Raw genomic sequence first — 12,130 nt, 5'->3', positions numbered from 1 at the left:
GGGGGGGAAGCGCCGAAGGCTCAGGCGCCGAAGAGCCGGAGGCACGGGCGGCGGCGGTGGGAGCTCCAGCTCTGGCACCTGCTGAAATGTGGGAGCCCCGGGTGGGGGGAGGCGTTGCCAGGGCGACCGAGAGGGCGGGGTTTCGGCTTAAAGGCGCCCCCCTCCCGGAGACACGGGACAAATGTCCTCCCTACCCCCCCCCACACACACACGTGCACACACCCACTCCGGGGGTTGGCTGGAGGGAGGGGGCATTCTCGGAGCCTTGCTTCCCCCTCTCCAATCTGTCATCCTGCCCCGCCTTCCTCCTCTACTAGGGTGACACGGTGGGTCCTGCTAGCCCACTCGAAAATCTGTGTCTGACCGCCTCGCTCTTCTTCAATCAACAAACTTTGTGCTCAGCCCTAGGGATCCAATGGTGGACATACAGGGAGGCTTGATGTCTCACTTTATCTGATGCTACCCGAGTCGTTATCTTTCTCAGGGCCTCTGAATTTTCATGGCTGTGTCTCTCTGGGAGTGTCCCTTTAGTTGACCTCTGTTGCTTTCCCTCTATTCCTGGAGTTTCCCACTCTCTTTCTCTCTCTGTTTTCCTTTCCCTGTTTCTGAGAGTTGCTGTTTCTAATTCTTTATTTCCCTTGCTGTGTGTTTCCATCTATGGCTGTCACCTTGTCTGAGTCTTGGTCTCTCTGTCTCTTTCTCTCTCTCTCTCTCTCTCTCTCTCTCTCTCTCTCTCTCTCTCTCTCTCCTCTCTCTCTCTTTCACTGTGAATCAGTCTCCCTCTGTCTCTCCCTGAATGTCTCAAAAATTCTTCCACTTCTGCCTCCCTAAGTCTCTCCCTTTCCCTGTCTCTATTTGTCTCTCTGGCTCTGTGAATCTCTATTCTCTCTCTCTCTTTCTCTCTCTCTCTCTCTCTGTCAAGCTGTGACTCTGTGGGTCTCTGTCTTTTCCTCTCTGTGCGTTTCTCTTTGGGAGTTGATCTCTGTCTCTCTCTCTGGAAGTCGCTTTCTAAATGCTCTTCCTCTCTCTGTCCGCACACCCTCGTCTTCCCAGACGCTTTTACAAATGCTTTTGTCTCTGTCTCTCTCCTTTTCTCTGGCTGTGTTTCTCTGGCTCTGTGAACCAGTATCTCTCTCTTTCTTTCTTTCTTTGGTTTTGCGTGCCTCTTCCTCCTGTATCTCTCTGATTCAATCTGTTTCTCTGTTCTTGTCCCTCTCTGGCTCTGTCAATCTCTCTTTCTGTCGCTAGGGGGGGTCTCTCTCTCTCTGAATCTTGGAATCTCTCTGTCTCCTTATGACTCAGTATCTCCCCGTCCTCTCTTCTCTGTCTGTCTCTGTCTCTGTCCCTTTCTCGCTGACCCGCTATTTGTCTCTCTGGTTCTGTAACTCTCCCTTCCTCTCTCTGGAGGGTCTCTCCCTCCTTCTGTGTCTCTCTGTGATTCAATCTATTTGTGTCTCTGGCGCTATGAATCTGTGTCGCTGGGGGTCTCTCTCTGAATATTTGCATCTGTCTCTCCCTCCCTGTGTCTCTCCCTCCTCCCCTTTCTGTCTCTATCTCTGCCTCTGTCCCTCTCTCTGACCCACTCTATTTGTCCCTCTGGCCCTCTCCCTCTGTCTCTCATCCCGCTATGTCTCTATGTCTCTCTGTGATTCAATCTCTGTCTCGCTGGCTCTGGAGTCCTCTCTGTGCATGTGTCTCGGGAGGGGGGTGGTCTCTCCGAATGCCGGTGCTGTCACTTTCTTCCTGCCTTCCTCGCGTCGGTTGCTCTACCCGCCCCTCCGGCTCTTTGGGAGCGCTGGGTCCTTCCCCAGCTCTAGGGAGAATGGCTGTGTTGCCAGGGGCAACCACCGTCCGCCCGGGGCTGCGGCGCGCGGGGCATTCTGGGACGTGTAGTCCCAGCCTCCGGACTGGCCGTTTTCGGGAGAGGCCGAGAACTTCCTCTCCCGGCAAGCCCCACGGAGGTGGGCGGGGCGCTGCGGCGGCGCCCGGGGGCTCTGGGCTCCCGCCACACCCTCTCTGGGACTTTTTGGGGGTCCGGGTCGGGTCTCGAAGCCGAAGGGGATTTGTGGGAATCCGAGTCCTCCTCTAAGCACTTTTTCCCCAAACGTGGGGTCCATGGGCCTTCCGGCCACCTTGAGGCGTTGGTCGTGCCCCAGAGCGAAGGGTAGGGGGTCTGGAGTGGCTCCCCAAACTGACCTAAGAACCCCACCGCGTTCCAGTGCAGCTCTCCTTGGCTTCTCTCTTGGGTAACCATCGGGTTACCCCCGGGGTTCTATAGCTGTCTTCTCGGTTACCTTGGCGGGGGGTGGTTAAAGCATGGGATGGGGGAGGGGAGGGTGGGCTAGATGTCCTTTGAGAAGACAGGGATTGGTGTAGGTGGGAGGCTTTTCTTCACCTAAGGAGTGTGTCCTAGTTGGTCCTCCCCTACCCCCCTTCCAGCAGCACCCTCCCTCCCTTGCAATGTCTCTTCCCAGTTGCTTTTGTGGGTGTAGCTGAAGGACGGTTGCATGATCCTGGAATTTTCTCAGACTTATGTATTTGTGATTCTCCTCATGTTGGGGTAATGGGCAAATGACCTTCTGTGAGAAAAAGATTCATCGCTAGAGTAATTCATTTGATCTTTATGAAGGTCTTCTATTTACTAGGTGTAGTCAGGGAACGTAGAGCTTAGGATAAGATGGAGCTGATGGTGGGATGAAGGCAGGATTGCATGCTAAAGCCCTTGAAGGCTCGACTGAGTTTTGATAGTACCTATAGGCAATGTGGAAAGGGATATGGAAGTACTTCAGCAGGGGAGGGCAGGATCAGATCTGGATGTTGAAAGAATCCCTCTGGGGCCAGGGTGGGCTGGAGGTTGGACAGTCAAGGAGGAGGCTGGGGCAATAGTTCAGGTGAAAAAAAATGGAACCTGAGCTGGGCCAGGGACTTGGAGAGGGGAGCAGATATTAATGGTGTGTAGGAGGAAGAATAGTGTTTGGTGAGCAACTGAGGAGAGGGTAAGTCAGAGCAAGTGCTTGGGTTCTCAGCCCAAGCTGAGATGGGGAACCTGGAAGGAAGAGTTGATTTTGGAGGAAAGCTCCAGCACCCACATTGGGACATTGTATTTCTGAGGTGCTCATGGAACTCCAAGGAGGGAGAAATCTTGTTCATTTCTACCCCACCCAGCCCTCCTAGTTTGAGGAAGTAATTTAGAAGACCCAGACTCAGCTAGCATTTTCTGATGAGGCCAAGGTCATCTTGGCTCCAACCCCCTTCTCCCACCAGACCCAGGAATCTGGGCCTTGCCCCTCCCCTGGAGTCCTCCCCAATAATAAAGAAAGCACAAGTCCTTTTTTTTATCTTTATATTGAGATTTAAAAAAAAAGAACATTATGGATGTGGGAATGGGGGAAGGGACAAGGCTTCTATGATTAACAGCAGGAGCTGATGGGAACCAAAAGCTCCAGGGAATTAAAAAAAAATAAAATATATATTTATACATTTATATATATCACGTTATGCATGTGAGTCCCAGAGAAGCAGGAAGCAGCAGCAAGAAGCAACTAGCACACAGAAATACCCGTGCGTGTGCACCACACACTCAAGCAATGCATTCCTCCAGCTATGGCAGTACCAATCCCATCCTCCCATCCACCCCCCCCCTAAAAAAGAAAAACTGAAAAGAAACTTCCTCTCTTTAATAATAGGGCCACCCAGTAATTTTTGCCCTCATGACCAGAAAAAGAAAAGAAAAAAACCCAGGCTGATATTGCCTTGAAGTTCGGCAGTGGCCATTTTCTTCTTTTCCTCCCTGTCAAAGCAGGACACATTATTTTTAACACTGAGGCTAGAGGGCCACATTACTGCCCCTCACAAATACTTCAGACAGTTGTCTTCGAGACCCTGTGGTTCTTTGCCTCACTCCTTTTTCTGATACCACAGAGAACAGCTGGGATGAAAGGCACCTGTCCCTTGCTTCCTTTAAGATGGCCTCTAGGCAGTGGGTTTTAGTAAGCCTGGCAAAACTTCTAGAGCCAATCTCAGGCAAGGCTGAGCGCCAGGTGGGGCAGAGACCCAGGGTCTGTGCTTAAAGCTTCCCGCCCACCAGAAATTATTGACCTCCAGCGATTTTTTTTTTTAACTTAAAGGGGAGGTCTACTGCATACCCTCCTCCACTGGGAGAAAGGGGGCCCAATCATAGCTCCCCACCCTCCCCGCCCCCCCAAACACACACACGCATACACACACTGACTAAGGCACAGCTAGGGCGGGCAGGCATGCTTTGGCAACGAGGCCCCGAGGGAGGCCCATGGCACGGACAGCTGCGAAGAGGGGTGTGGGATGTGTTGGAGCTCAGCACCTTCAGAGGTGGGTGGAGGGTGGGGGAGAAAGAAGTCTCGGGGCTCCCAAGGAAATGGAAAGAGGTGATCAGGAAACAGGCAGATGGGAAAACCAACAGGAAACCCAGAAAAGAGATGAGAGGAAGAAAAGGTAGAAGACAGTAGAAAAAGAGAACTCAGGCAAAACAGGACGTAGGCAACAAAACAAAACAAAACAAAACAAAACAGGAAAGAGGGGAAACAGAGCAAGAGGAAAGGGGCAAAAGGAGTCAAAGAAATGGGAAAGAGTGATGAGGGATCAGGAAGGAAAGAAAAAGGGCAGGAGGGAGAGGAGATATTAAAAGGCAATAAGAACTAAGTAAAGAAAACCCCGGGTGAGAGAAATGAAGATGTTGGAAAGAGGGAAGCGGAGGCCCCTTGGAAGAGTCTTAGACCTTGACAAAAACCAGGCGAGCAGAGTAAACCAAGTCGGCCACATACGCCAGCAAGTTGATGGCCGTCAAAATGGCCACAGCCAGGAGGCGGTCCCAGTTACACACGTAGTAGGTGTGTCTGTTGCTGCAGCTCACGTCTCTCCCCCGCCGGGGCTGGCCGCCATACTTTTCATCAAACTGGTAGAGGGGCCAGAGGACCATGGCGGTGGCGTAGAAGAGGACAGACAGCAGGGCCAGTCCTGACAGGAAACTGGGGAAGGGGATGGGCAACATGTTGGTGCAGTCCCCCAGGTTCAGCAGGATGGCGATGGCCGCCAGGATGAAGCAGATGGCGTACACTGCCACGCACCACTCCAGGGCCGGCTGGTGCTGGTACAGGTGGGGGCTGCTGATGAACGCGAAGATGATGCAGGCCACGAAGGTCTCCAGCACCTTGAGCAGCCCTGGCACGGTGGCCATGTAGCCGGTGATCTCGCCGGGCCGCGCCCGGGTCCAGGCCACTTCGGTGGCATAAGCCACACAAGCGATGCAGGAGAAGAAGGTGGCGGCGATGGCGTGGTCCCGGGAACGGCCGTGAGACAAGAACTGGACGTAGGTGGTGGGGTAGATGATGGAGGCCGAGAGGCAGAAGAGGGCTGCGTAGCAGGCGAAGGTGATGGGGAAGTTGCGCCAAGAGAGGGGGAAGCGGGCCTGGAGCCCACCTAACTCGACGATGAGGATGAGCAGGGTCATGGCAAAGCAGAAGCACCATGTGAACATGGACCAGTTACCCATCGGTCCTGTCCAGGCATTCACGCTGGCCACCAGTGAGAAGGCCACACAGGTGGACAGCAGCTGCAGCAGGCGGAGGAGGCCCAGGGGTTGGGTCAGGGCCCGAGGGGACCCCACGATGGTCGGGGACCCCAGGCCCGAGGACGACGACATGGTGGTTGTGATGGTTGTGCGGGTCACCGTCACTGGCATGGCTGGGGGAAGGGGAAAGACAGTGTCCTCACAGGGTCCCAAACACGGGAATCCAGGCCCCCCAAGCCCTCATCTCCCCTGGGGACAGATTAATTTGGGCTCTAGCTAGGGAGTTCCCAAGATGTGGGGCTTTCAGTTTTAAAACCGGAACAGTGCTGGGCATGTAGGAACGTTTTGGTCACCTCAGTTCCAGGCTCACTCCTCCCTCACCCTTGTCAGAACCCAGGAGTCTAGGCCCCTGTTTTTCTGCTTCCCAAGAGAACTATCTTCTCTCTCTTGAGGCCTAACTACTGCAGAACTACATTTCTTTCTTCCCACTCCAGATACCCTCCTTCCTGCTTCCCCGCCTTACCCCAGGGGCTCAGCAACTCAGCCATTTAAGACTGGTCTAAGGCATCCTCCCTCTTCTGCCTCCCGACATCACCCTAGTGTCAGGACAAGAGGCCTGTCTTCTGCAGGCTCTAAAAAACCCCATCTCTCAACTTCCTCCCTTTGGGTATCTAGTGCTCTGCACCCCAGCCCCTGTGAACAAACTTCCTTCCTCCACCTAACAGTGACCTAGACATTTCCAGCCTCTAAACAACCAAGATTCCAATCTTGAGTGCTTATCAGGGGCCCAATCCGAGCTCCCAACCTCCCAGTCTGCCTCCTGTCACAGAGCTCCCAGCTCTGGAAAACCAAGATTCTCCCCTCCCTGGGTCTAAACTCTCAGCAGCCCCCCTCCTCTCCCCACCCCCTACCTCAGAGATCAGGAATCTACACTCTGAGTCTAACTCCTGCCTGAGCCGCAGGGCTTGATACTGCAACCCAAAGCTGAGTTTCCTCCTCCCCCTCTTCCCTCTCCCCTCCCCCCAGAACCTAGCTAGCTGGTTCCCCAACTTCTAGGAAACTCAGCTCCCCAGATCCCTGACTGTCCAGTGCCCCAGCCCCTTCTAGTGAAATCTCTAGGCCTCACAGTTCCATTATGCAAGGTCAGGTCTCTGGACCCTGGGCCCTTGGCCCTGAGAATGCCAGATGCTCTAGACTCTGGGAAACTAACTCCCTTATTCCCCCCTTCCAAAACCCACAGCTTTCACCTCCTTGTCCTAAAGGCCCTCAGGAATCGAATGCCCAGCCTCTTAGGGACAAGGTGCCCAGATCATTCCTCAGGCTGCAAAATGTCTAAATCTCTCAGCTAATGCCACTAAAATACTTAGGAGGCCTCTCTCAGCCACAGGGAAATAAAACTTCCTCCTTGCAGAGTCAGGCACACAGGATGGCAATGTCACAGGCGTTTAACCTCTTCCAGGCCCCTGTCCCGGAACAACAGCTCCCAGAGGCACAGGAGCCCAGCCCCTGGCCACTCTTCTTCCTCAGAGTGTCTGGGACCCTCTTCTTTGGAACCCAGGCTTCCAGGCCCTTCTCTCAGGATCTAGGAGTCCTGGTTCCCAGCCCCTCCTGCCTCAGACCCAGGGGTCTGGTCCCCCAGTCCTCAACTCCCTTTGGATCCAGGGTTCCAGGCCCCAGCCCCTCCTCCCTCAGACCCAGGAGTCTGGGCCCCCAGCCCACTCACCAGCGGTCTTAGCTGAGGAACCCACGGAGAAAGATCTGGCTGTGGAGACGGATTAAGTCACACTCCTGGAAAAAGCTGGTAAGAGCACCTGAGTAGGAGAGAGGACGTCAGCGTTCACTCAGAGCAGGCTTCTCACTCCCGGGACCCAGGAGACCCACCGGCCACGCTGCCAGGCTCTGTAGCCTGGGCACACCTCCCTGCCGGGGCAGGGACTTGGGGAGGAGCCCAGAAGGGGTCTGGGTCGTGACCCCAGGGAAGCCCCGCCCCTCTCCTTCCTCCCCTTCCACAAACTGTGGGTGGCGTGGCGTGAAGGGAAATGGGCAAAAAGTGCACGCCCTGCGGGCAAGAGTGGGCGCGTGTGTGATCTTAACCCCGCTCGGGCCAGGGAAGCCGGCGGCCGGCTGGCGGGAGGACCCTGGGCGGTGGCTGCGGGGGCGGACGGCCCAGCCAGGCCCTGCGACTCCGCGCCTTATAAGGGCTTCAAGTCAGCCCAGCCATCTGGAATGTGGCGGGGACTAGGAGGCGGTGCCGGGACCCCCGCCCCTCTCCTGGATTTCAAGGGAGTAGGGGCCTGGACTCCCAGGTCTTAAAAGGAGAGGGCTGGGAGCCCGAATTTCTGGGTTCCTATAAAGAAAGGCTGGCAGCCCCCAGAGTATCTCTAAGAAAGGAGTGGCCTGGGGACCCCGGATTCCTGGGACTCCGGCTCCAGGCCGGAAACGGCGCAGTGTTGGAGTCCAGCCCGGAGATCAATAGCCGCACCTCCACCACCTCCCGGAACTCAGGTCCTCCCGCGAGGGCGGGAGGTGCCACAGGCAGTCAGACACCTCCCGCGCCCCTACGCCTCTCCAGGACCCGCTAGAGGGAAGTCGGGGCTAGCCCCACCCCCTGGGCTCCAGAAGGCGGGTCTCTGCCCCGCCCCACGGGGGAGGAGGAGGAGGGAGGGGCATAACTGGCTCAGCTCCCCCACTGAAGGTGGGTCAGCGCGGGTGGGGAGGGGACCACAAGCGGGGGAGGGGTCCCTCCCGCCCTTGGGGCCTCCAGTCGTCGCCTGAGGTCAGAGCTCAGGAATGCGCAGCCGGAGACAGGAGGAGGGAGAAGAAACACCCCTTCAGGTTTCCTCGCAGAGCAGCAGCCTGGGCCACACCCAGTACCTCAGTACCCTCACAACTCCACTACAAGCGCCACACCCATCACTCGACAGACTCGAGTCGGGACCCTGAACCCCAGCCTCGGCTCTCAGCGCCCAGGGTTGCTGGACTCAGCCTTGTTCTCGCCTGGCTTCCCAGCTCCATCTGCACTTTAGGAGCACGGGAACTGGATCTCACCCCAGCCCGGGCCTTTTAGGGAGCCCCAAGTTCCAATTCTGCCTGTGCCCTGGACGGGGAGGGGTCGGCAATTCTGAATTCATGCCATTCTCTTTTTCAAACCCAGGCCTCCCAACCCCAAGCTCTTTCTGTCCTAAAGAGCCTCCACCTACCAGATTCCTGCCTCCTTCAATCCGGACACCTAGGAATCCCCATTTCTCTACGCCCCAAGACCCAGAGGTCCACACCTCCAGCCCCTCCTCCCTCACAGCCAGGGGTCCTCCCCCAGCCCCTCCTGCCTCAGACCCAGGGGTCTGGTCCCCAGCCCCTCCTGCCTCAGACCCAGGGGTCTGGTCCCCAGCCCCTCCTGCCTCAGACTCAGGGGTCCTCGCAGCCCCTCCTCCCTCAGACCCAGGGGTCTAGGTCCCCAGCCCCTCCTCCCTCAGACGCAGGAGTTGGGGTCTTCGGTCACACCCTCCCTCTGCACTTAGGAGTCCAAGCCCCCAGCCGCTTCTCCCCCAGTCTCAGTAGTCCCTGCCCCCAGCCCAGTCTTTCCCCAGACCCAGAGGTCCAGTTTGCATTCCCTCCTCTTTCAGAGGTGCGACCTGCATGAGTCCAGGTGCCAAGCCCTATCCTCTCCAGGACCCAAGAATCCTGGCCCAGCCCCAGTCTTTTTAGGGTCCCAGACGTTCTGAATCCCAGCCCATCCCTCCCTCTGGACCCAAAGATCGTGGACCTCTGCTCCCGCCCTCTGGGGTCCCAGCAGCCTCACCTTAACCAGCCAGTGGCGACTGCGGCTGAAGCAAAGACCACAGCTGCGGACTAGAAGGGTCTGCGGGCTGGGTGGGGTCGGCGGGAGTGAGCGCGGGCCGGGCCGGGGGGCGGGGCCGGAGGCTCCCGGCTGGGCGGAGGAAAGGGACTTCCCCCAGCCCGGGCTACCCTAGTCCTGCCTTGAAGGCGGGGCCGAGGTCAGGCCACGCCCCTGCCGAAAATAAACGTACGGTGGATCTCCCGCCCTACCAGCGAGGGGGATGGAGGGCTGAGGTCACCGTTGCCATGGTGACAAAACAGGAAGACACAACAGCTGGCGGAGTGGGGACTCCTGGGGGCTGCCCTCCCCGACACAGCCCTAGAGAAGTCTCCAGGGTAGGCGAGGGAAGACCGTTGCCACAGAAACCCGCATGTTTAGGGTTTGTTTAGGACGGAGCCCCCCAGCTCAGGTCCCCACCCCCGGTCCCACCTCACTCAATTCTCCTTCTCCCCGCCCCCTCCCTCCTTGTCTGCTCCGGCCCCTGCTCTGCCATCATGGACGAAACCTTAGACACCTGAGTCGCAGCGGATCGGGGGACCCGGCCTCCCAGTTTAACGCGGTTTGTGGGTTAGGGCCTCTGTCTCTTGGGTCCCTGAGAGAGAACAGAATTGAGGGTGCCGATGCCTGGGCTTTAGAAGGTTCTGGGCTAAGATCCCTGACTCCTGGTCCTGCCCTCCCACCCCCCCAAGAAACAGAAGCCGGATTCTTGTATTTAAGGATCTCGAAGGAGAAGCAAAATGGTCCCTTAATCCCCATGTACACTGGGACCCGCGGTGTAAGGGACTGCCGGGCCAGACTCTGGGGTTGATGGTAGTGGGGGCGGTTGGTAGCAAAATTCCCAGAACCTAAAGCAGTAGGAGTTGGGGACACATGATGCCTAGGCTGGGGGCCCAGTTCCTTGTCTCAAAAGAGCAATCAAAGCTCAGACTTCTCGGTTTTCAGAGCAGCAGTCCTTGCAAGACAAGCCTCCTGGGTCTGGAAGGGAGAGATATTTTTGGCCTGCATTCCTGGCTCCTGGACAGAGGAAGGGACTGGGAATCTTAATGAGGACGGGGCTGGGGCTGGGGGCTGTAGATTCCTGCTTCCCGCAAGAGGGGAGGGTATCCGAAGGGCCGGTGGGCCCGGGACCCCAGAGCCAGGAATGGTTGCAGTGTTCGTTTTTAGGGGCGGCTTTGCGGCCCTAAAACGGACTGACCAAGCTAAGAAAAGAAAAAGGGAGCTGAAGGTCGGGATGCCGGGCCCCCAGGCTTGGCCAGGGCGGGGACCGGGGCGCCTGGGTCCCTCCCTTCTGGCCCGCGCTCACTCACCGCGCTCCGCAGTCGTCCTGGGCGCGGCCTTCCTGGCGGCTGCCGCTGGGCGGGGCCTGGTGGCGGCTGTGGACGCTGGGTGAGGATGAGCTAACGGGGCGCTTCCCGCGCTGCTGCCGCTGGGTGCCTTCCAGGACGACCAAGAGCAGGCTTTAAGGCCGAGCCCCGGGGTGGCAGCAGGGCGAGTCGCGAAGGGAGGGGTCGGAAGGGGTCCGGAGCTGGGTGCGTGCGCTGCGGAGGAGGGAGGGGCCGGAGGGCGGACCTGCAGGAAGTGGGGTCTGTAGACGTCGGGGGGCAGGAGTAGGGAGGAGGAACGTAGAGCCTGTATGCCCACTTTTGTGCCCCTGCCAAGGGAGGGGGCCCAGATCCTCTTTGTCATTCTGCGCCCTGGATAGCGGAGAGAGTGTCAATGCGCCCAGCATCAGGCCTCGCCTAAGGAGAGAGGGCTATGGACTGATAGGGAGTCAGGACATGGTATTACTAATAATTCGAGCCTCCCCAGGGACGTCCCTAGATTCTATTCACACACTTCCTTGGTCCCAAGTGTAGCAACAACTCTTTCCCTTTCCTGTCTAAATCTGTCCCTCTCTTGGCTTGACGCCATAGTACACCAAATGGTCCAGAGATGGTCTCCACTTACATAACTTACTGTGTTGTGCCTTGTGGTGGGAGCAGTCCCCCTGTAGGCACTAGAACTCGTCAGCGGCTGAGTTCAGGATGGCAGGAACAGGGAGCAAACATTTGAAGAGTGAGTCACTGGGTGCAATCTTGAGAAACAGTATGCTTGAGTTCCCAGGTCTGTGTAACCTGGAATCATGTGTGTGCCACTGGTTCAGTGTTTACACATCCTATTGGTCAGCACCCTGATCCCAACGATGTTGTCTCCAGCCTGGCACTGTCACCCAGTCTCAAACAGGCTGTGCCTCTGTTCTGCATTGGGGTACATGGACACCCCCCTACACACACACTGATGTCCTAGTAAATTGAGTTCCTTGATCAGAAGCAATATTGTGTGGGTTAACATGATGGTGAATAGGGCCATTCAGTGCATACACAGATGCTGCTGTTGGCAGAAGTGCAAAGGGCAAGAAAAGCAAATAACAAGCCCAGAGTTATTTATTCCAAGGAAGAAAAACTCATTGCCCAATTCATGATGGAAGAGGTCCAATGTAATCCTTAGGTGACCAGGTATTTGGCTGGCCTTCCTAGGAACTATACCACACTGGAGGCTCAGCAACTGCTGCTGCCAGTGAGGTGGACATGCATCAGTGATGTAGCTGGCTAAGCTTTGGTGAGGCAAATTCATGTCTGGTCTACATGGCCACTTTGCTTATGAGCCAGTTGAGCAAGCACTGCAGAGGCTTGGGAAAGAGGCTGTCGCAGAGTGATCATCTGATCTACCAGATGGCATGATAGCATTCTCTGTGATAGAGGTTTTGG

At 56.8% G+C, this 12,130-nt stretch overlaps 1 protein-coding gene across 1 annotated transcript; it reads right to left on the bottom strand.

Annotated features, from left to right (window-relative positions):
* Nucleotides 1–4,533: 4,533 nt before the first annotated feature.
* On the bottom strand, nucleotides 4,534–6,380 carry MYADM (myeloid associated differentiation marker). The gene has a single exon (XM_045532699.1). It carries the CDS (start codon nucleotides 5,714–5,716, stop codon nucleotides 4,748–4,750), a length of 969 nt encoding a protein of 322 aa, XP_045388655.1. The 5' UTR covers nucleotides 5,717–6,380; the 3' UTR covers nucleotides 4,534–4,747.
* Between the last annotated feature and the right edge of the window lie 5,750 nt (nucleotides 6,381–12,130).

The sequence above is a fragment of the Lemur catta genome, chromosome 19 (assembly GCF_020740605.2).
Source record: "Lemur catta isolate mLemCat1 chromosome 19, mLemCat1.pri, whole genome shotgun sequence".
Lineage (NCBI taxonomy): Eukaryota > Metazoa > Chordata > Mammalia > Primates > Lemuridae > Lemur > Lemur catta.
The sequence above is the reverse complement of the archived record's forward strand: the minus strand, read 5'-3'. Positions and strand labels throughout refer to the sequence as shown.

What these genes read in the sequence shown, in the direction of transcription:
- MYADM (XM_045532699.1), bottom strand. Translation starts at nt 5,716, where the DNA reads ATGCCAGTGACGGTGACCCGCACAACCATCACAACCACCATGTCGTCG.